A 25,396-nucleotide genomic window follows, 5' to 3' on the forward strand; every position below is an offset into this window, starting at 1 on the left:
GAATCTGTTTTTAGGAAGAGGTCACCTATTTTAGATATACTGCTTAAGTTTACATCATCATAAATATAATTGTGAATTTGTTACATTCCTCAAATTTCTTTGATAATATCCAGCTTTGATGTCCTAACCAGTCTTCCATGTTGGTTAAGATTGAACTTGTTTCTAGAATTTTATGTGTGGAAGTCAGGACATGGAAGGTTGTAATGTGACTGACAGATGAGGAAGGAAAAACTCACTTAAGCTTGGATGATACGGGTAGGGAAAAATAAGTCAATATTTAGGGATGGAAGGATCAAGTAATGACTTTTAAAATGAAGGTTAGATATGAGCATGTTTAAACATTTATGGAAACAACAGAGATGCATTGCATCTGGATGCATAAATCAGGGGGCAAAACTGTGGTCACTAGACTGTTAAGTCTTTCATAACCTGCTATATAGCCCAGGAAACTCTACTCAGTACTCTGTATTGATCTATATGGGAGAAGAATCTAAAACTGAATGGATATATGTATACATTTAACTGGTTCTCTTTGTTGTAGAGCAGAAACTAACACAACATTATAAATCAACTATGCCACTAATAAAAGCTAATCTAAGAAATGTATGTTATCACATCCTGAATCTATGCTATACTCTAGGAAGTAAGCAGAGATATTTATTGGCCTGCTTTTACCATGTCTCTCAATGAGATTATTAAACCTTTCCTTTTTTTGGTCATCTTTTCATTTAGGGGTTTGTAATATAGAAAGAAATTGAGAGAAAATCAAAGAAAAAAGAGAGACAGAAACTAAAACCAGATCCCCAAGTCTGCTAAAACAATATTCCCTCTGTCAGGACACTCTCCCCAAATTCATCTGTGACCTTCAAGGAGACAAGGCTCATAAACATGTTTTATCGTTTTAAATCCTTTATCTGTAAAGTATTTTTAGCTTTATTCAAATGCTTTCCAGTGTGTTCCTTCCTTTGACTTTTGGAGTTTCCACATTTATACTGCCTCTGATAGTAACATATTCGTGAAAAACAGATCTATGTATATTGAACTGGAGGCTCCATGGTTAGCAGTTATCAACGTGGTCACATTGACTGATTCATCACATCTGACGTTCACTTTATTACCTTAGCTTTTCAGACTGTATATAACAATCTACAGGGTGAATAACACCCCCTTTACAAATATTCTATTCTGTGAATTACTAAGAATTTCTCCTTTGTTGCTTGTCAAACCTGACAGAATTGAGTGAACATTTTCATAGTTTTATTTAGAAAGTTTTCTTCCTCTGTACCACATTTCATTTAAATGCATCTTTATGTTTCTTTGCCTTTATGAGCTAAACTCTTCAAGAGTTCTAAGTCCTGGGACATGGTCCAAAACTTCAAATTTGGTTCTTTGACACCATCATCCCTCTACCATATTACTTTCCATAGCATCATCTTCTATCTCCTATTTCTATTTTCACTGATAAAAGAAAGAATATTGGCACAGTGCTCCCATGTCTGAATTTTCTAGATCAAGTTATTAAAATCATGATAATTAGAGATGTTTCCCTAATTCCTTCTAATTTGTCAGTCAGTAGCACCAAGTGGCAAGGCCTGGATTTGGTTAAGCTTTCACGGTCTTCCCCTCACCACGGTGATGCCCATTTTTCAGGACAAAAGTAAACATGAGTCTATATTCCTCCACGAATATTCCTGCACGAGTGGCAGCAGGGACCATTTCTTCAGGAAAACAAAACAAAACAAAACCTGATTTACTGAAACTTACTAGTGCCTGTGTTTTCTTCTTATTTTCTCGTGTTATATCCAGCAAAGACCTTTATTTTTTGGTTTCTACAGGAACTCTGTTTCACCCTCAGGGCTGCTTTTCTCTAGCTCCTGAAGTGTAGATTTTTGCCTTTTGTCTCCCTCATCAGCATTGTAGTTCTCACTCTGCTACCGTCACTGGCTTTGTTTATACTCTATTGTTCTCATAGCGAAAGAAAACTGCTCAGAACTCAGAAATCTCAGGTCTACAGTGTGATCTTGAAAAACAATTGCTATTTTCTGATTTGGAAGGAGTTGATAAGAACATAATTATAATTGATTCTCTTCCCATCTCATCTGTTCTAACATAGAGACATACAGTCACTGAAAATGAGTAAAAAGGCTACGTTTCTAGAAGCTTTTATATTTTTGTAGGCCTTAAATTATATCCTAGATATTTTGATTTTGACTATAAATAGTTGTCAAGGGAAACAGATTTTAAAATAACGTCTTGGTTCTTTTTTTTATATCCCCCCAAATAACCACCTTCTTTTAGCCTAAAAGGGTCCTTTCCTGAGAAAGAGAAACCCAAGGAACATTCTGGTCTTTGGTTGAGTGACAGTCACAGAGCTGACTGCCCGTGTGTTACGGAGACGGCTGTCCTACGGCTTCCCATGTTTTTTATGGGTTTCACGCAGAGAAAGCACGAGGACTGGAACTTGGGAAAGGTATTTTTGAATAATACTACAGTTGTCAATCTGCAAATATGAACATTATTCTCAGAAATTCTTGTAGTGCCAGGGCAGTAAACTAATTCTGGGGGATGGGACATTCTTTGTGAATAATCATTCCTTTATTTGAGAACTCAAAATGAGTCCTAAGAAAGGGAATGCTGCATTCTGTTCATCACTTACCATCGAAGCAGGAGCTAAATTTTTTTCTATATCTTTTTCTCTGTAATTTAACTCTAGTTCTGAATTCAACAGAATGAGAAGAGCAGGGGAAAGTAAAGGCAAGTACAAATAAGCAAGATGATGAAAAGGATTTGAGGAGAAAAATTCAATATGCAAAATGACATCAAAGGAAAAAAAAGCCAAGAGTATATATCATCATTTAGAAAATACAATTCACATATTCTTTTTGTTTCAGACTATATCTATTTATTTACCTACCTATCTATTTATCCATCTATCTATTTATCAACCTATTTATATATTTATGTATTTACCTAGGGTCATTTCAGATGTATTGATCTATATTCAATTAGTCACTGACAATAATTCTAATGCAACTCCTATTGCCCCTTCCTCTGTCTCCCCATCTATATGCTACAGAGTTTGTTAATACTAAGTTGTGACACTTGAAAACAAAGAAACCTTACTCTTTACATCTAGGCCCTTTAAATGCTTTATTTTGACCTAAAAAGAGCTATTCTGGATTTTTTGTAGGTTTCTTAATTTTTTCAACAGAAAAACTTTTAAAATTCACACAGCTAGTTGTTATATACATCTATGCAGTGTGCTCAATGGTTTCAAGCTGGTTTTGAAACATGGCCTTGGATGAATATTTCAGTTTAGCAAATTATTAATACATTGCTTACTCATCAGTAAACAAGGATGACACTAGTGACCCCTGTCTGGAGAGTGCTTGTGTCTATCACAGTGTTAAAATTACCTATATTCTTGGTATTATTATTAACAGAGAAATTACAAGGATTGGAAGTTTCATAATATTCTTCCATTGAAACTTTTACCAAGTATTATTCAGCTAAATTGGTTACAAAGATGATTAAAATAGAAAGTTTATCAGGTAGGGGAAATGAGATAAAAGATAGATGGGTATTAAGAAGTAAGGAAAATGAGTGGCAGTGGAAAGTCAAACATGCATACTTACGGAGTTGCCCAAGACGAGCTTTTTCTTTTTTACCAAACAAACGTCCTATTGAAGACTTGATTCCTTTCTTCTTGGGGGCTTTGTGAAGAGAGTCTTGGCTGCTGTTGGCACTGCCAAGCCCAAGGCTTTCAGGCTCGAGGGAGACAGATAAACTACTGCGAACATAAAAGACGGAAGACTGCTTGCTTTGGTGCAACATTCATAAGGTACACAAGACAGTGTCCTTTGTCACAAGACAATTCTGGAACATCCCCGAGGTGTGTGCGTGCTAAGTCACTTCAGTCGTGTCTGACTCTTTGCTAGCCCATGGACTGTGGCCTGCCAGGCTCCTCTGTCCATGGGATTCTCCAGGCAAGAATACTGGACGGGCTGCCATGCCCTCCAGGGGATCTTTCACTAGGTACACGAGACCTAACCCTTGATAAAGGTGTAAAAGGAGGAACAAGGACACTTAAATGTTACTTCTCCTTTTATTCCCATGTTTCTTCTTAAGCACATTAAAGTGTGATTTCCTCAGCCTTAGGACCCTAAGCCTCCAAATTTTCTCTAGAAAATATTCTTCCTAGTATTTTTTCCTTATTTCTCATACAATATCAAACCAATCAGTGAACATAGATTGGTTTATTAAGTTCATGTGAAGTGACCTTCTATAATTTAGTCCTTGACCCTTTACATATTTCTTTTTTGCAGCTTATTTTTTTAGATCTTTAACATAATGACCTATGACAAGAAATTTAAACGTAACTAAGGAGATCCAACCAGTCCATCCTAAAGGAGATCAGTCCTGGGTGTTCATTGGAAGGACTGATGCTGAAGCTGAAACTCCAATACTTTGGTCACCTCATGCGAAGAGTTGACTCGTTGGAAAAGACCCTGATGCTGGGAGGGATTGGGGGCAGGAGGAGAAGGGGACGACAGAGGATAAGATGGCTGGATGGCATCACTGACTCAATGGACATGAGTTTGAGTAAACTCCGGGAGTTTGTGATGGACAGGGAGGCTTGGTGTGCTGCGATTCATGGGGTCACAAAGAGTCGGACATGACAGAGCGACTGAACTGAACTGAACTGAATGAAGTTTATGCTCGTATTCTAGCCCATGGTTTAACTGGATTTTCCTCTTGCTATCTTTCTCAGTTTTGGTACTTAATTTGTTGAATTTTAAATCATCTCGGTGAGATTTTGAAGTAACAAATCATATACCCTAGTGATCACTGTATATTTTCCTTACAGTTCTCAGGTCTTCTTGTAGGTACATGATAAGCTGAAATGATTTCCAAGCAAGCTGATCTAGGTTCCATTCTTGGTCAATATATTTAACACTTTTAATAGGATAGGTTCAATGATAGTTATCATTTTTATAGGTATTAATTTGACAGTATCATGATGAATTATTTAACTGTACTTATTCATCTTAATTAATCTGAGTTCAGTAAGAGTAAGGAATCTGCCTGCAATGCAGGAGACCCCGGTTCAATCCCTGGGTCAGGAAGATCTATTGGAGAAGGGAATAGTAACCCACTCCAGTATTCTTTCCTGGAGAATTCCATTGACAAAGGATCCTGGCAGACTACCGTCCATGGGATCGCAAAGAGTCAGACACGACTAAGTGACTAACACACACAACACACTAAGTATAAATTTTGAACCTGGAGTAACTTTTCACATTAGGAAATAAAAATAAAACAAAGAAAAAATGTTTGATATCACAAAAAAACTCTTTTCAAAAATGTTTATTGTAAACCACATTATAGATTCTTACTTAAATCATTAAATTATTATATTCAGTTATATCAATTACATGTTCAGAGATGCTATAAATGATGACAGTGAAAGAACATACATTTAGGATGTAAATTGTATGCTTAGATTTATTTATTTATGGCATTAGTTATTGTAGAAATCTGCTTTGATTTTTAGGCAGATGGAAAGGACAATATGAAGAGTTGCTATGACAAATAGGGTATTTTCCCATGTAAACTTATCTTTCCTTTTAATATTTCAGGTTGTTTTTTCCTTTTCTAAGGAGGAGCTTTATAGCTGGCAGTAGCAGCACCTGTAGGGTGATTTACGTACCTGTCTGTTAAAAGTATCTGGGGTACAATCATGAACTTTTAAGATCTTAATTATCTTTACACTAGAAGCCAAGCTTATAGTCTTGCCTTGGAATCTCTTTAGTTTTTGGTAACTATTCCTAACCAGTACTTCCTATACTTTGACTCAATTTTAATAGGGAAAGGCTATTCTCAAAATATTGACTAGTAACAAGATAGAAAATATAGTGATTCTAAAAATGAAAATTTGATCTCAGAATGAAAATTTGGCTTTTTCACAAGTGATACTGTGAAGAGGGAGCAGGAGAATTATAGCTCAAATAAAAAACTTTATATAAATTTTAAGCAGTCTGATAACACTAAAAGGAAGAATATTTTTGGAAGGAGGACATACAATGTGCAGTGTGCTGGGACGGTCATACCTTCGGGCATCATTATGGTAGGAAGAAGGGAGGGTGTGAGTCATCCTGATGGCTCTAGGGGTAGGGGGAGGAGAAGTTTCACATTTAATTGTTGCTTTATCCTCCCGACCATCTTCTTCTACCACTGCAATCTGGAAGCAAAAAAAAAAAAAAATATATATATATATACCAGATTCATTTTTTCTAAATTTTAACTGAAACTGATAAAAATAGAGATTCATTAAAGCAAGGCTATTTGAGTAATTCTAACATAAAAGGAAAACAAGAAATTTAGGACATATAAGTCTTACACATAAAAACTCACATTATTAAAGAGTAGGAATTTCATAACTATTTAAAACTTAAGATACTCCAGTTAAAACACACATACACACACATAAATGGACTTACTACATAAAATATTATTTAAGTGTAAATAAACACCATACATCAATATCCAAGGACTATGGAAAAGCTATCTTGGAATCCATTAAATATATCAGAATGTAAAAGCTTTGCAAAGTTATTGAACACATATTTAAACTAATTCACTAAAAATATGCATAGTCAGGTTATCATACCATGAACATCTTTTAAGTGGGAGATATTTGAAGTGAGAGTTTGACAAAATAAAATGTTGTCAGATAGGGGGTTTTAAATCAGGCTAATTAAATGTGTTCCCAGATATTTAAAAAAAGAGCTGAAGTTTATAAGAAAAAAAAACTTTCTTTTTAAAGTGAAAATAAAATGGAATTTTTGCACACTGTTTAATTTCATTACTTCTCATGGGAAAATTGAAAAAGGCATACAGATCACCATAAGCAGATGGGATGAAAGGGATTTCTTTAAAGAACTTAGTTTCAAGTCCAGAACAATTCAAGATACCATAACTTTTGCCAGAGATGGATATACAGAACTATATTAAAGTAAGACTTTTCAACAACCGAGTTGTACAATAAAGATTTTTTTTAAAACAATGCTGCTTTTTTCATAGTACCATTGTGTATTAAATCATATATATATATATGAAGAGAGAGAGAGAAAGATTGTGGAAAGCATAGCTAAAAGATGTATGGTTCTAGAAGTTCTGATGACGAAATATCTCAATATGGCTATAATAAAAAGTTTAAAACTATGTTCTCATCTTTTGTCTATAAAATGTCTTGGTAGTTTCTTTCCATTAAGCTATTATACATAAATGCGTTTATATGTGATACTTTCTGTATTCGAGACATTTAATAAAAGTGCCTGTCTGGGCTCTTGTCATTCAAGCCGAGGTTACTTTTAACAGCACAGCGCACGTGTTCTCGGGTGCGGCAGTTGTGTGGGACTCTTTGCAGCACTATGGACTTTAGCCGCCAGGCTCCTCTGTTCATGGTATTCTCCAGGCAAAAATACTGCAGTGGGTTGTCATCTGTTGTTCCAGGGGATCTTCCTGACCTGGAATCAAACACTCATCTATCTCCTTCTCCTGCATTGCAGGTGGATTCTTTACCACTGAGCCACCTGAGAAGCCCTTAGCAGGATAAGAGAACTTAGAAGATCTCTTTTCTCCATTTCAACGAATACAGTGCTATTAGAAGAATCTTTTTCAAGAACTGCTTTCAGCATAATGTTGACACTATGGAAAACCCTTCCTAAACTCACATCTCATCTAAACTTGTAAAGTGTATTTCCAAACTCTTCCTAATACATATTTATGTTTTCACAGTTCTATTATTTTACCAAGATTGATTTCCTCAGTTGTTTCTGTGAAGCCTGATTATTTCTGTTTCCAGACTTTTTCTCTGAAACACCCTCTTATAAAACACCTTCTTCTCTCCAGATGGCAGGTCAAACTAGGCCAACTTTCAAAATATCAGCTCTTAAAAACATCATACACAAACCCTTTCACTGAATAATACTTAAATCTCACACTATATAAATAAAGTGGAGGAGAAAGACTTCAGAATCAGAGATGGATTTGAATCTTGACTTCTCTTATTTATTGAGTGACATGTCCTAATTACTTATCTACTCTAAGATTAAATACGCTTATCAGTAAAACAGAAGTGAATATACTCAGTTTAATTTCTTTTGAAGTGCAAATTAAATCATGAATATAACTCCTTACCCTGATATACAATAAATGTTAGAGTTTGTGGTTTTTCTTTCTATAACCTACCTTTCTTTCTTTCTCTCTCTTTTTTTTTTCAATTACACAACTTTAATTACATGACATATGGAAGAATGCAAAAAAAATAAGTACATAAATAAAGAAACCACCTTGGTTTTTCAGCTCTTTGGAGCGATCTGGGGCAAAGGAATCAATTCAACAATAGGATTTTCTTAGCTGAACTAAGGATGGAGAACAGATGGTAGGGAGTCAACTCCCGGGCTGACTGGTCTTTGGCGCAAGTAAGGAAAATGCCTTCTACAGCCAAAGGGTGATGAGAAGCTCATTAGGTGGATGGACTTCAGGCTCTGCACCGACATTAACTTCATTTGGGATGTGGCAGCATCCAGATGAAGGCCAGTCAGGTAATAATGGACATCTCCTCCCGGTCTTTGCTCTAGGACACTGAGTTGATTATGCTTCTTAAATACTTGATGAATTCCATCCTGATCTCTTCCGGGTCATCCTCAAGATTCGAGTGTACCAGCTTCAGCTTATTCAAGGGTGGTGCCAAAGCTGGGTTTTCTTTGTCACTTCCGGAGCCTGGTTTGTGGTGTGTGATTAACAGACATGGAGTATTCTGTAAGAACTGCTGCTAGACGAAGCAGGAACACCACATCTCAATTTCCTTCAGGGGACTTAGGATGCTGGCATTGAAGACGATCACCACCCCGTGAGAGTCCTTCATCAGGGCTGGCCAGCAAGACTCGGACTTTGGATCAACGCCATGATCCCAGAGCTCAAATTCACACCCCGCGCCTTTATTGTTGCTGGTAACATGTGGGTTCTCTGATTTCAGGATCCTCACTCCTTGGATTGGGTTGGGTTGTATTCAGTGATGTCAGAAGCTTCTGTCAGAAAGTTGGCCAAAACTGTTTTTACACTCTCGCAGGGCCCCCCAAGGAGGACCTTGGCCTTCAGCAACTCGGTCCTGGGCCCATGTAGGCGCCGCTTGAGTCCGTGCCGCAGTCTGCACGGAGTGGAAGTCACCACACTATAATCTCCCTTTCTTAGCAATCATCTCTGTATTCCCTAAATTCCTTGAGGCTTTATTTCTGCACAAGATCTTCTTTACATTTTTTTCCCCTCTTAAACACACTGAAATTATTTCACACATCATATACTCAGATTTCTTCCTCTATTTCCAGTATAATCCTTTTAAGTGGTGAAGGAAGTCAAAGACAAATGGTAATAACATTATGTGTGATAAATTTGGCAGTTGAGAACTAACTGATAGTGTCAAGGAGAAAATATTAAAAGAAGATAGATGATGGACAATAAAAAGAAAATTCAAACAATTTAGGTCATGTAAACATAATATGGATTCCCTTAATTAAAAAACAAAGTTCCCTAGTTCCAGAAGTATTTGGGCATAGGCTGACTATCACATCTTGAAGATGCTGAAAAATAGATTTATTTATGTATTGGATAGTAGGCTGAATCTCTAAAATTTGTCCCATCTGATTTCCTGAATCTGAGCTCTGCCACTCTCAGTTACCTAACACAATGTTATTTTGGGAATCAGAACTCTATTCCATTTGGTTTCCAACCCAGGGATCGAACCCAGGACTCCTGCATTGTGGGCAGATTCTTTACCAGCTGAGCCACAAGGGAAGCTTTTTTCCTATACCCATGATTTATTCTCTTGACTTCATTCTAAACAGGAAAGTAGTACCTGGAGCCATGCTGAGAATGCCACTCCCTAGGCTAGCTAATTCCTAGAGATAGCAAACGATGTTCCTGGAGTTCCATATGTTCCATATGCAGACCAAACACTCTAGATCAGTATCCCAAATCATCTTTTCTATCTGGCTCTTGCACTCTGATTGTGGTTCAGTCAGTAAATTGTGTCTGACTTTTTTTTTTTTATTAGTTGGAGGCTAATTACTTTACAGTATTGTAGTGGGTTTTGTCATACATTGACATGAATCAGCCATGGATTTACATGTGTTCCCCATCCCGATCCCCCCTCCCACCTCCCTCTCCGCCCGATCCCTCTGGGTCTGACTCTTACAAACCTCTGGACTGTAGCCCGCCAGGCTCCTCTGTCCATGGGATTTCTCAGGCAAGAATCCTGGAGTGGGTTGACATTCCCTTCTCCAGGGGATCTTCCTGACCCAGGGATCAAACCTGGGTCTCCTAAACTGTAAGCAGATTCCTGCATCACAAGCAGATTCTTTACCAACTGAGTTATGATGGGAGCCCTTACCCTCTAGGAGGCGCTATTCCTCGGCCTTAATCATCACAGGCCAGGTGTCAGACGACCAGAGATAGACCCTAAACCCTAGGATCCACTGAAATTATTCAAACTAGTCAATCCTAAGCTTACTTACCTTACCTTCACAATAAACATTCCTGCCCATGATTTCTCCTCACACGTTCTGAGTCCTGACCTGGTGCCTGCCCTTGGCCAGGCACAGCATGGCATGCCCGGGCTCTTGGGAAGTATGAGTAAGAAGCTACCTTTTATTGGTAATTGTTTCTTGATTTGCTTGTCTTACATAACTATGTAAACCCTGGGAGATACTGAAAGACAGCGAGGCCTGGTGTGCTGCAGTTCATGAGGTCACAAAGAATCAGACAGGATTTAGTGACTGAACAACAATGTTAAAACCTACATTTTAAAACAAGCACCACTGTTCTAGTATCAACAGTAAACTATCTAATTCTACCAAAAGAGGTCTAAAAATTCTGTGGAAAATCAGGATAATTTAGTCCCCACAGTCTAAACATTCCCCTAGAAAGTATAAAAAATTTATCTTTAGAAATTTGCTCTTATGATCGCATTTAAGCAATTCAAAATCACTTAAATATTTTTAATATTTTTATGTTAATAAAATGCTTCAATTATCAGAAAAATAATTTTAAATCTTTCATAGAAAAAAACAAACAACATTCAATTAGCAATCATATCAAAGAAATGTACAATACCTTTCTCCGATGTTTCCTTAGATCACTTGGCTATGATTGGCAGGAATAAAAACAATACAAAACAGAACCAGTTAATGATTATCATTTGACCATGTTACAAATTTAAATAGTAGCTATAATTTAACTTTCTTTTTTTAAACTTCTGTTCCATTCTTTTCAAAATAAATGTCTTTTAATCACTTTATTTTTGGGGGCTCCAAAATCACTGAAGATGGTGATTGCAGCCATGAAATTAAAAGACGCTTACTCCTTGGAAGGAAAGTTATGATCAACCTAGATAGCATATTAAAAAGCAGAGACATTACTTTGCCAACAAAGTTTCGTCTAGTCAAGGCTATGGTTTTTCCAGTGGTCATGAATGGATGTGAGAGTTGGACTGTGAAGAAAGCTGATCCCTGAAAAAATTGATGCTTTTGAACTGTGGTGTTGGGGAAGACTGTTGAGAGTCCCTTGGACTGCAAGGAGATCCAACCAGTCCATCCTAAAGGAGATCAGTCCTGGGTGTTCATTGGAAGGACTGATGCTGAAGCTGAAATTCCAATACTTTGGCCACCTCATGTGAAGAGTTGACTCATTGGAAAAGATCCTGATGCTGGGAGGGATTGGGGGCAGGAGGAGAAGGGGATGACAGAGGATGAGATGGCTGGATGGCATCACCAACTCGATGGGCATGAGTTTGAGTAAACTCCGGGAGTTGGTGATGGACAGGGAGGCCTGGCGTGCTGTGATTCATGGGGTTGCAAAGAGTCAGACACGACTGAGCAACTGAACTGAACTGAACTAAACTGAATCACTATAAAAGCATTCCTCCAGGAAGCTGTTTTCAAAAGGAAACTTCCTAGATGGCACAGTAGAGGGGCAGGTCTTCATGAAGGGATCATGTGTACATGCCTGAGACATGAGATATGAGACACGGACCTTAGGGAATATAAAACATATATGAAGTGACTAGCCAGAAGTAAACACAGGACTATATCCTCCCAAGGAGATATAGACGGAGTGAAGAAGATTATGTGTGAAGGGAGAGCCAATGCACACACAAGCAGTTTATACACATTCCCTTTTATCTTGCCTTCTCGCTTTTCACTTTCATGTAGTGGAGAGGGAAATGGCAGCCCACTCCAGTGCTCTTGCCTGGAGAGCCCCAGGGACGGGGGAGCCTGGTGGGCTGCCGTCTATGGGGTTGCAGAGTCGGACACGACTGCAGCGACTTAGCAGCAGCAGCAGCAGGCAGGGCCTTGGACCTCCTTTGGGCAGATATGCTATTCCTACGTGATCTCAAACTTCCTGATATCTGAAATACTGAAAGCATCTCCTTTCTCAGATGCTATTTCCCAAATACTGAAAACTCAGGCTTCAGTACAGCATATGTCTGGGGCTCCTGTTTTCTTCACAGTGCTTTCTTACAGAATTAAAAAAATAAGTTATTTCTTTATGACCTCAGATAAAACTTATTCATTTAATATTTGTTAATTTTTCTTACATAAGGAAAACACTTTGTTAAACTATTTCATTATACTTTACATTTCTGCTGCTATTGAAAAATCAGTTGATTTACCTCGTTCAATATTCTAAATAACTAGATATCACTAATGTTATTTATGCCTCTGACTTTGTGGTGAGGTAAAGGTAGATATAAATAGGTTTTATTACCAGGACAAATAGTTATGTTTGCTAAATATGTAAATATTAACAATATGAGTGAATACAATGTCTTTTCAATCTCTGCTTGTCTGTCCCTAAAATTTCAAATTTTGCTTTGATTTCAAAGTTATATCCAAACATGAATTACATCCAACAAATTTTTTTTTTCTCCAATATTTTCTTCAGGTAAAGGAAAACCTGTCTTTCACCATAACAATAATGAATTTGATGACAAAGTTCTACTAGGTGATAAGGACCTCCTGGATTTTACTTTTGTTTTATTGAGTCAGATATTAAACATTTTAAATGTTTAATTTTTGTTTACTTTTTTCCTTTTTACCCTCAGGAAATTCTCTAAATAGCTTTTAAGTACTCTAATTATAGTATAATAATGTTCATTTACCACTGTTTTATTTATAACTACTCAAGAAAATGCATGAGTGCAATGGCATCCTATTCATACATAACCAAACATTATGTTTAAATGGATACAAATATATTATTTTGTTATTATAAAAATAACAACACTGTCAAGGGTTTTAGTGCTAATATATAATGAAAATACTTAAAAGGTCAAAATAATAGGTTGAAAGAGTGTAGAAAATAATAGCAATACAGAAATAACCAAAGTTTTCTTGGCTTGAATGCTAAGTAAATTATACCCTGTGGGCCAATATTCTTACTACAGCTTTGATGACAAGTAGATCATCAATATACGTAGCATAAATTACACATTCAGAAACTAAGCCAAATACACGATCATTTTTAATGACTCTAATCAGATGGATGGTTCCAGGATTTTAGAGGGGAGGGCATACCCCAAAGCCTGTGGGGTTTCAGTTCCCTGACTAAGGATCAAAACTGTGTTCCCTCTAGTGGAAGTGTGGAGTCTTAACCACTGGACCACTAACGAAATTTGATTCCTAGATTTCTAAAATAAGGAGATCATAATTTGGTCATAGATCAAAATGTAGCTCAGTATATCGGGTTAGTTTATCTTAGTACACTGGCTAAAAGCTTGTGCTGAATCTAGCTGGGATCAGCTTTGATTAGTCTTTATTTGCATTTTCCATCTGGAAATAAGCAAGGAATAGGATACTCAATGGTTGAAGGAGGTATTTCCTTTTTAATTTTTCTTCATCATTTCTCTTTTATATAGATTTTATTGCATAGAAGTTTCATAATTGTAGAGTTTGGATATAGGAAATACTGCCTCATAAATAACCTTCTGTTCCAATTTTCAGTTGCAAGGTTAAAAAAAAAGATACCTAAACTGATATACATAGTAGAAATTTTATGAAGATAAAATCTAAAAATTATTTACTTACAAGGTAATTTCTTCCCCTTGGGGTGAGAATATTATATATCTATATATCTATATATCTATATATCTATATATATATATACACACACATATATGTATATGGACATGTGTGTACATTTATATAAATTAATTCTAAGGCCATTTTTTGCCACAAAACACATTATTGCAATTTTTTAAAAAAGATTTATTTAACGATCATTTAGAAATTGAGTTAAACTTCATTGTTTATATATTATATACACGTACACAGATGCAGGCATTGTGACACTTTTTATAGAGGCTTCACAGCCTTCTGACCAGAAACACTATATACATTTAATATTCATATTCTTCTGTCCTATTATTAATTTCTCCTCCATTTGTTATACTTGTACTAGATTTTTGCAGTATATCATCTATTATTTGATCTATTTGTGTTTTAATTAATCTCCATCTCTAAACTTTTATATCTAATTTAAATTTTATTGTTTTAATATAGTTCTAATATTCATGACAAAACATAGACTTTCCCCTCATAAACAGTTCAGAATATTTAAACATTCATTATTGTTGTCACTTCAACATATTTCCCAGGTGATCACAGAAATATATATTTCCCTCCTAATCACTGAAAACAACAAAGATAAAATAGTATATGCTTTTTTTTTTTTGACTTAGCAAATTTGAAGAAAAATTCAGCTCCTCTTTACTAGCTGTGTTGAACAAGGATATTTATCCACTTTCAACATTTCAATTACTTATGCCCAAGATAATGCCCTCAGATTTTCAAATGTTATCTTAGAATAAAATGACATTCAACACTCTACCTACATTATTTTTGGCAAGGGGTATTTTAATTTTTCTTTTGTATGTTAAGAGTACTTTATAATTTAGATTTCTGACTTTTAATCTCAAATGAAGATACATGAAATCAAAAATTAAAGGATAAAGAAGGGTGAAACTATTGACATGGAATTATAAAGCTCAGGAAATTTTAATATAATATTTTAATATAAAATTTAATATATTAAAAATTAGTATAGAGATAAAAATATAAATATTATAAAATAAATATAATAATAAATATATAAATAATGTATTATATAATATATAAAATAAAATATAAAGCATTAATATATTAAAAATAAAATTTTATTATAAAATGATAATATAATATAAAATTATAACATTCTACATTGGCGTATTGAAGCAATTATAATAAATAATTTTGAAACTTACTGTGTTAAAAAAAAAACACCCAGTCTCAATGTACTTCATCAAGATATCATCAGTAAAAACGAACTTGATGGTTTAAATCATTTAGATTTCTGATGTGCTATTTAGATTTCTGCTCTTCTATTTACTAATTATGTGACCTTGAGAAATTATAGCTGTGTAGGCTCCATTTCCTTATTTTATAGTTGGATTAATATTTGTACTTATCATATAGGTTTATTAAGAAAAAATGAAAAATGAGAAAACACACAGAAAGCTTTTAGATGAGAAGAAATATCCAATAAGTTTTAGCTAATGCATCAGTAATTCTTCTAATGGAAGCAAAAGTTCTCTGGACACATCATACCAGTGTCATGACTCCCATACGATCCATTTCCCTGGCAGGACTTCGAGGTGTGAGCTTTGGTGTTGAGTGTCCACTAGGGGGAGACGAGCTGGCCAGCGAAGACGCTGTGACCGAGGCAGTGATGGAGGTACCTGGGTGGACCCGGGCTAAATTCAGGCCTTCCAGACTCACACTAGCCACTCTGTTCTCAATTTCTTCAGCACGTAACTCTGTGGATTCTTTTTCTTCTTGAATTAGTCTGAAAGATATAGTTTAATTTTGATATATTACATGTTGTTATAAAGTTATTAATATTTGGAATTCATCAAATAAATGCATAAATAACTGAATATTTTTATATCAAATCTAACACTTTTATTTTTTCCCTAGGCAATATAACTTTCAATAAATTCCAGAGACTTCTTGGCTAAGAACTAGAAAGTCTTTCTTTCCAAATGACATATAATCCCTTGAGTTTTCAGTTTGATACCCTTTCTATACCACTACCTGTTAAAACTCTTTTAAAACTTTGAGTGCCTAGTTAATTACTGCCTCTAATCTTAATCTTACATATGTACTTAGGAACCAATATGTGAGACTTTTAAGAATTCAAATCTCAACAAGGTCATTGACTCTTACCTCCTATCCAATGAAGCAGTATGATTGATAGACTCCTCAAAAAATGGTCATTCATAATTATAATTTGACCAAATAAAACTCTGACTTAGCCAACTTGCTTTTACATAAGCACTAAGATTTAAATAATGTATATATGCTAGATAGTTAAATGTTTTAAGAAAAACTGTTGCTGTAAATGCTTTTGAGAAGACAACCCACTATTACTCTTTTTCTTTAATCAGGGAGAAACTTCAAGAATATACACAAATTATTTATCACAAAGACACAAAGAATAAAGAACTTCAGCAGGGTTGCTGCAAGATCCTATTTAAGTTGAATCTATACACAATTTGCATATTGTTATAATAAAACTGTGTACTCATATAGTTTATTTGAAAAATGGGGGTTAGAAACATCTCTCCTGAGATATTTTCCTCTTAACTATGAATGGATTATTGTGATTTCCAATGATATATAATCTTTAATTTCAAGGTAATAATCACCACAAAGTTTTCTTTTTACATATTTACTTTGGAAAAGTTTGGCAATTTCTTATAAAACTAAACATACTCTTAATATATAATTCAGTAATTGTGTTCCTTGATATTTACCCAAAGGATATGAAAGCTGAGGTCCACACAAAAACCTGCACATAGACATTTAGAACAACTTTATCCATAATTGTCCAAACTTGGAAACAATTAAGATATCCTTCAGTAGGTGAACGGATACATAAACTGGTACATTTATACAATGGAATAACATTCAGTGCTAAAATGAAATGAGTTATCAAGCCATGAAGAGACATGGGGAACAATAAATGCATATGACTAAATGAAATAAAGCAATCTGAAGAGGCTACATATTGTATGAGTTCAAATATATGACACTCTGGAAAAAGCAACCATGGATACAATAAAAAGATTAGTGATTTCCAGGGGTTGGGAGGGGAAGAGGCATTAATAGACAGAGCACAGTGAGTTTTTAGGACAGTAAAAATATTCTGTCTGTATGATATCATGATGTTGGGTATACATCATTATACATTTTCCAGACAACCAACAGTGAGCCAAAATGTGCAAATACTGTTTGATTGCTCTGATATGAGGTTATTTAGAATAGTCAAGTTCATAGCATCAGAAAGTATATTGGTAGATGCCAGGAACCAGGAGGTGGGGGTAGGTGGGGAGGGTGAATGGGGAGTTAGTGTTTAATGGGGACAGAGCTCCAGTCTAGGAAGGTAAAAATTCAGATGGGTGATGCTAAGAGTTGCAAAACAGTGTGAATGTACTTAGTGTTACTGAACTATACAGTTAAATATGGTTAAAATTGTTGGTGTTCAGTTGCTCAGTCATGCCTGACTCTTTGTGACCCCATGGACTGAAACACACCAGGATTCACTGTCTTCTCCATCTCCTGGAGTTTGCTCAAACTCATGTTCATTGAGTTGGTGATGCCATCCAACCATCTCAGCCTCTGTCATCCCCTTCTCCTCCTGCCTTCAATCTTTCCCAGCAGCAGGGTCTTTTCTCATGAGTTGGTTCTTCATATCAGCTGGCCGAAGTATTGTAGCTTCAGCTCCAGCATTAGTCCTTCCAAAGAACACCCAGGACTGATTTCCTTTAGGACTGACTAGTTTGATCTCCTTGCGGTCCAAGGGACTCTCAAGAGTCTTCTCCAACACAACAGTTCAAAAGCATCAATTCTTAGATGCTCAGCCTTCTTTATGGTCCAACTCTCACACACCCATATGACTACTGGAAAAACCATATCTTTGATTATATAGGCCTTTGTCAGTAAAGTAATTTCTCTGCTTTTTAATATGCTGTCTAGGTTTGTCATAACTTTTCTTCCAAGGAGTAAGAGTCTTTTAATTTCATGGCTGCAGTCACCATCTTCAGTGATTTTGGAACCCAAGAAAATAAAGTTCTTCACTGTTTCCATTGTTTCCCCATCTATTTGCCATGAAGTGATGGGACCAGATATCATGATCTTTGTTTTTTGAATATTGAGTTTTAAGCCAACGTTTTCACTCTTCTCTTTCACCTTCATCAAGAGACTCTTTAGTTTGCTTTCTGACATAGGAATGGCATCATCTCCATATCTAAGGTTATTGATATTTCTCTTGGCAATCTTGATTCCAGCTTGTGCTTCATCCAGCCCAACATTTCACATGATGTACTCCGCATATAAATTAAAGAAGCACGGTGACAAGATATAGCCTTGACATACTCCTTTCCCAATTTGGAACCAATCCATTGTTCCATGTCTGATTCTACCTGGTGCTTCTTGACCTGCATACAGATTTCTCAGGAGGCAGGTTAGGTGATCTGGTATTCCCATCTCTTTCAGAAGTTTCCATAGTTTATAGAGATCCACACTATCAAAAGCTTTGGCATAGTCAATAAAGCAGAAGTAGATGCTTTTCTGGAACTCTCTTGCTTTTCAATAATCCAATGGATGTTGGCAATTTGATCTCTGGCTCCTCTGCCTTTTCTAAGTCCACCTTGAACATCTGGAAGTTCTCAGTTCACATGCTGTTTTAGTCCAGCTTGAAGGATTTTGAGCATTGCCTTGCTAGCATGAGTGCAATTGTGTGATAGTTTGAACATTCTTTGGCATTGCCTTTCTTTGGGATTGGAATGAAAACTGACCTTTTCCAGTCCTGTGGCCACTGCTGAGTTTTATGAATTTGCTGGCATACTGAGTGCAGCAGTTTAAAGCATCATCTCTTAGGATTTGAAATAGATCAGCTGGAATTCCATCACCTCCACCAGCTTTGTTCACAGTGATGCTTCCTAAGGCCCACTTGACTTCATAGTCCAGGATGTCTGGCTCTAGGTGAGTGATACACCGTCACAGTTATCTGGGTCATTAAGATCTTTTTTGTATAGTTCTTCTGTGTATTCTTTCCACCTCTTCTTAACACCTCCTGTTTCTCTTAGGTCCATACCATTTCTGTCCTTTATTGTGCAATTTTTGCACGAAATGGTTAAAAGAGTATGCTCTATATTATGTGACTTTTACTACAATGGTGTTAGTTGCTCAGTCACGTCCAACTCATTGTGACCCCACGGACTGTAGCCTGCCAGGCTCTTCTGTCCATGGACTTTCTCAGGCAAGAATGCTAGAGTGGGTAGCCATTCTCTTCTTCAGGGGATCTTCCCAATTCACAGATCAAATCCAGGTCTCCTGGATTGCAGGAAGATTCTTTACTGTCTGAGCCAAAAGGGAAGCCCCTTTGCCACAATAAAATGACATTAAAAAAAGGGTGAACAATAATGTAAATTATGGATTTGAAAAATATCCTGTACCAATGTAAGCTCATCAGTTGTAAGAAAAACTACTCTTATTAAGGATGTTGATGATGTTTGGGGCCAGGAGGTATATGGGAACTCACTCCACTTTTCTCTCAATTTTGCTCTGAATCTTAGACTTCTCTAAGAAATGACATTAATAAAATACTAGTAAATTACTCTTAATTATAATATTTCACTTACACAAAGAATATGAATTCTGTTATTCTGAAGTTTATTTTCATGGTGCCTTTTAATTCACCCAAAGATCAGAATCCCAAAGTAAGTTTTAACAAAGTAACATAGTACAACGTTAATAATGTTTAAACACATTCCAATGGAAAAACTGCCTCCTCTTCAAAAAAAAAAAAAAGAAATTTTGTACTTAAAAATGATTGGTCATCAATGACTCCAGAAAAGCCTGGTGAGAGGTGACATGGTTCTGCTAAATAAGAAAATACAGTTTTAAACTCTAGGCATTCTATTAATTGCAAAGGAAAATCACATTAGAGGAACTAGTTGAGTAAGAGATAGATTGAAGTTTAATCAAACTAAAGATCCAGTGCTACTCAGATGTTCAAATCATTTGGAAAATTCACCTAAGATTTCACCTTTACCTCATTCATTTATATTGTGCTAATATCATTAATCTGCATTTTTCACATATGTTTCTTATAGAAGTTGTCCTAAGTTTATCCTGGAAAACTGTGAAATTGCACATTATAATTCAGTAGGTGCAGGGTGAGGTCTGAGTATCGGGATGCCAGTGCTTCTGATCTGATGATCACGATTTTAGAATCAAGGTCTTCCAATCCCTTGAGATCATCAGAAATCGTTGAACTCACCTGATTTCCTTGTTGATTGCATCGAGTTGTTCCTGAAGCATCATGGCCAGTGTCTGGGCATCAGAATGACCGCTTGGAGAGAGAAGGTCCATTGAGCTGAAGATCGTTTCTCTGTCATCATCATCAATGTCAGACATCTCTGTATCACTTTCAAAAGGGTGGCTGCTTAGCACTCCGATTTGTTGAGTTCTATTCCACTCATGATCTCCAAGAGATTTCACCTGGAAGGTAAAGGAAAAATTACAGTATATTTCATATTGCTCATTTTCAAAGCACTATTTTGAAAATAAAAACCAAAAACACACATGCTTTTATAGCTTCCTTGGCAAAAGTAGAATTGATTATTAACACTTTATTTATCATGTCAATAAAATAGTTCCTTGATACTTAAGTAATGGAAGGTACTAATTTCAGCATAAATATCAATACTTTAATAGGAATAAGAATGTTAAACTTCTGCATGATTTTTAGTTCAACCTCAACTCAAGGTAGTAATTATTTTAAAGCATATATGTTTCCAATATTTTCACTTTTTGTAAATGTAACAGTCTCTATTCACTGTATTTAAGCATTTCCATTTCTCATACTATTAATAATTAGACTGAGGATACAAATATTTTCAGACAATAAATTATACAGGAATTCTTTCTCCTGTATTTTAACAAAGTATTAATAAAAACATTGCAGAGATTTAATTTAATCTCCACTGCTCTGGTTGCTTAAATGCCTCATTGATTTTTTTAAGCCTAAGGCACATCAATTTACATAACTATCTTTTTAAAATTAATACAATACATCCTCCATATGAGTAACAGTCTTAAGTAACCAACAGACCAGTGCTTTTCAGGCTGTGACCTGAAGGCAGGAGATGGCTGAAAGAAGGAGAGCAGTCCTAGATTTTCTGCTGTTTACAAGTGGATTTTCATTTTTGTGATGATATAAAATGATTTTGGGGGGGACCACAAAAGTGATATTGCCCAAAAGCCCATTTATTTGGCCACATGGCATAATAGATAAAAGTATGGAATTTGAAATCACTCAAATATAAACACAAGTTTAGACTTATCATTTGGCTGACTACGTAAGGTAGGACACATAAAATTCCTGAACTTCAATTTTTTTCATACATGAAATTAGTATAAAATAGTACTCAATTTATAAGGTTACATGAATAAATACTTGACACATGCTTAGTTCAACTTCTGGTACCTAGGAGGTGTTTTATGTTGGACTTCCCAGGTGGCGCTAGTGGTAAAGAACCCTCCTGTCAAAGCAGGAGATATGAGACGCGAGTTCAATCCCTGGGTTGAGCAGATCCCCCTGGAGAAGGGGATTCTTGCCTGGAGAGTCCCACAAACAGAAGAGCCTGGTGGGCTATCGTCCACAGGGGCATCAAGAGTCAGACATGACTAAAGTAACTTAGCATATCCACAGGGGTTTTATGTTAACTATAGTTTTAAAAAAGAAAAATCTGTCATATATCACACCTGAAACTAATACAAATGAATGCTTTCAGTATAAAAATACTATCCAAAATGGAAGAGCATATTTACTTAAACCATCAAAAACTTGAAATCAAAAGTTTAACCTTTGTCTCATCTCTCCTCACACCCATGCGGCCTCTCCTTGGTCTTCTTATTACTTTAGTTGTTCTGTAATCAGACTGGCTGTCCACTAGGGATCCAACAGAATACCGCAGCTCGGCGGAGGTGTCTAGATGAGTTCTGGAAATAAGGAAAACTTATCAGCAAATCATTATGCACCACTTAATTGGCAACAAAACTCAAACCCTCGAGGGGGAAAAAAATATGTTATAAATCTTAGAGGTCTCTTCAGAGGCTTATGTCATAAATTTCAGTCTCAGTTTCATTCTGAAGATCAGGTTCATTTGAGAACATTAAAAAGCCTTTCTGTTCATTCATTATCATTTTCAAACTCACTAGTCGATTGAAACATGTTAAGATTGACAACCAATATCCATTGGCTTACATTCTGGCAACTCTGTTTTATTTTGAGCTATTTAGTGGATAATCCAATACATTTATCACTGTGTTTGTTTTGTGTTTGTTTTAAATATTCTTCACTAACCTAAAAGAAAAATGTGTAAACTTTTTGAGTCACTGCATTATCTATTTTCCACTGTTTTGTTTTTCAATTTAGGAAATCAACAAAATACTTAAAATCAGATTGACCTAAGGTTAATTATTTTTCTTTTTTTTTTGGAAAATAAAATAGGATAGTCCACCAGAAGTTTTTCAGGTTTTGATAAGACATTGTTCCAAAAATTTTAAGGAAGGATCTTTTAATAAGCACATTCAATTCTTAAACCTGCTTACAGATGAAACACTGAAAATTCTAATCGGAAAATATCATCAGACTAATTTTCAATAAACATGAAAATAAAGTACATTGTAATCAAAGTGCACTAAACGTTTCTCCAAGTATATTATTTATATATGGATTTATATAAAATTAAGTTTACAGCTACAGTAATGATGATAATAACAAATGCAACATGCTGTCATATAAAATGATCCATCATCAGTAGGAAATATTCTTAAAGCTGTTTTCTCTTGAACTTGGGGCTTCTGTTGATCTACTATGCTCTTACTCTCAGTTCTCTTTGTGGACAAAAACAAACATCTCCAAATACTTGGGAAGACTATAAAAGGTTAGGTGAGTTCTGGGTTTTTGAAAAAAGTAGAAGACACTGACTTAATTGATGCAGGTTCTTGTTTAGCCCAATTGGATGTTAAAGCAGATGAACTAAGGAATCATTCTCAAAATAGATAACAGCTATTGTTTTTATAGCAGCAAACTTGAGGCTTAATCGGGCAAAATAGCTTTACTGTGAGTTAGTTATATATTAAAAACTAGCCAATCAGGCCACAGCCATTAAATGGCACAACTGTCAGTTTTTATTTATAGCTGAGGATATAAGTTTTATTAAGCCAAATATCAGATTTTAGTCACCATTGTGTGTTCAAGGAGATATTCCCAGAATGTAATAAGAACTTGGTAAATATCTGGTAAGACAAGAAATGAATGCAATTGATTATATTAATAATATAGTCCAAGCTGTTCAGGTCAGCATATTCCCTGTCTAAGGACCTTTATTGGTCTGTGACTGCTTAGGGTAATATCTGTGGACACTAGAGTTTCTAAAATTATAACTCATCATGCTAGGAGTATTGTTTTCTTATGTTTTATCTCTCAATTCCAGGTCATCAATAAAAACATTGAATAAACATTGATCCCATTGATGGGATCAAACAGGTCCCACTGATGCCCTGCTCACAACTCTTCATTGTTCTTACAAGGCCCTCTACCTGGGCTTCTTCTACTTTCCACTTTCATTTCCATTTACTCTCAAACTCATACTTTCTTTTGATTCAAGCCTTTGAACATGCTATTCTTTCTGTCTCTTCACTCATTTATGTGATCACTATTTCTTAAGTTTCAATTTAAGCTGAGGCTTAAAAGTCTCAATGTCATCTACTATTCTAGCTCCTGGTATTCCCTGTATGAATGCGAATTCCCCAGGTGAATGTGAATTCCCTGTGTGAATGTGAATGTGTTAGTCGCTCAGTTGTGTCCGACTCACAGAGTCCGTGGACTGCAGACTGCCAGGTTCCTCTGTTCATGAAATTTTCCAACAAGAATACTGGAGTGGGATGCCATTCCCTTCTCCAGGGGATCTTCCCGGCCAGGTCTCCTGCATTGCAGGCAGACTCTTTATTGTCTCAGCCAACAGGGAAGCCCTGCAATCTTCAAATTTGTATTTGTGCATTTTCCATCTGGAACATGTATCCTTCACTACCATCACCACTATATCTCCAATGTCACAACATTTCACAAGTAGAAAGCACTTAAGTATCTTGAAAGAACAAAAGACCTGAACCAACACTAATTGTAGGAAGGCATTGCTTATACTTTATTTGAAGCAGTTACTCCTCACCTCCCTCCTTTTATTCAACTCTGATCTGTCAGAAGCAGTATTTCCATATATTTCAATTTTAAAATTATTTTTGGTGTACAATATTTTGAGAGGCATTTGCAGATGTAAGTTACAATATAGTCACTGGTTCCTTTAAATAAGGAACCATGTAGCTTCCCCTCCAGAATCTCCTGGGACTCTTGAATGCAATCTCATAAAGGAACTTGCACAGATAAGTAGGTATGAATTTTCTTGGAGAAAACCTGTTGCTCATTACTCTGCTTCCTGGGATGTTCTTCATTATCCTCTGCAATTATCCAGATCCTAACCTTTCTCCAGAGATGAGCCAAATCAGGCCTTTTCCAGTCACTCTGGAACTCATTTTTCTTTCTTATCATCATCATTACCATATATATCACTGAATTAATAAGTTCAGTTCAGATATATAAATCACAATAAAAATAAAACATTAAAATCAAAGATCTACATATCTAAAAATTCCTTGGGTGTATTTATACCTGCAATACTGTGTTTCTTATATTAAACTGAATTCAAAATTATAAAGTTTGTTTTTATTAATACTCACATTGAAGAGAATGCAAATACTTTTAGGATTTTTTTTAATTTGGATTTTTCACCTGAATGCTCGAAAAATGCTTTACTAGATACGCATTTCTTCAACAATATCCATTGAGAGTCTAATATATACATATTTTTTGGGGGTGCTGAAATTATAGTACTCAAAACAGGCAAAAAACTCCAACCCTTGTGGAGCTAACATTCTTAGGATAAGTTTAAGACCCCCCCCAAAAAGCACTTTTATAATAGAAGTCTGTGGTGGTCAAAAGTTTCAAATAGCTGATATTGTGTTGTTTAACAAATAAATGCTTGTTATCAAATTAGATATGTGTCTATCTACATAGTAAATAAGCACCTCTTTGCTTTTTTTTTTTAAAGATGAGGTGTTTGTCAAAGTAGCTGAGTACAAAGAAATTTACTTGAAAATGTTTTAATGTA

At 35.6% G+C, this 25,396-nt stretch overlaps 2 protein-coding genes and 1 pseudogene across 23 annotated transcripts in view; 1 reads left to right on the forward strand and 2 right to left on the reverse strand.

Annotated features, from left to right (window-relative positions):
- The window catches only part of ACSS3 (acyl-CoA synthetase short chain family member 3), a 247,922-nt gene extending 239,890 nt beyond the window's left edge, over nt 1-8,032 (forward strand). Inside the window, exons 17-18 of one of the 2 annotated variants that reach the window (XR_011483185.1) lie at nt 2,299-2,470; nt 4,326-7,113. The gene's annotated coding sequence lies outside the window, so the exon portion shown is untranslated. Of the gene's footprint in view, nt 1-2,298; nt 2,471-4,325; nt 7,114-7,571 lie in introns of those variants that run through there. The other variant, XM_070454281.1, reaches the window with a different exon arrangement.
- The window catches only part of PPFIA2 (PTPRF interacting protein alpha 2), a 500,106-nt gene that overhangs the window by 76,073 nt on the left and 398,637 nt on the right, over nt 1-25,396 (reverse strand). For all 21 annotated transcript variants that reach the window (XM_070454264.1, XM_070454272.1, XM_070454269.1 and 18 more), the window contains 6 exons: nt 22,031-22,166; nt 20,443-20,663; nt 15,705-15,942; nt 11,176-11,205; nt 6,111-6,241; nt 3,636-3,790 (listed from right to left, as the gene is read on the reverse strand). In XM_070454264.1, the coding sequence (XP_070310365.1) occupies nt 3,636-3,790; nt 6,111-6,241; nt 11,176-11,205; nt 15,705-15,942; nt 20,443-20,663; nt 22,031-22,166 (911 nt within the window). The remainder of the gene's footprint in view (nt 1-3,635; nt 3,791-6,110; nt 6,242-11,175; nt 11,206-15,704; nt 15,943-20,442; nt 20,664-22,030; nt 22,167-25,396) is intronic.
- Nucleotides 8,470-9,339, reverse strand: LOC110135277 (intraflagellar transport protein 22 homolog pseudogene; annotated as a pseudogene).

The sequence above is a fragment of the Odocoileus virginianus genome, chromosome 24, assembly GCF_023699985.2.
Source record: "Odocoileus virginianus isolate 20LAN1187 ecotype Illinois chromosome 24, Ovbor_1.2, whole genome shotgun sequence".
Taxonomy (NCBI): domain Eukaryota; kingdom Metazoa; phylum Chordata; class Mammalia; order Artiodactyla; family Cervidae; genus Odocoileus; species Odocoileus virginianus.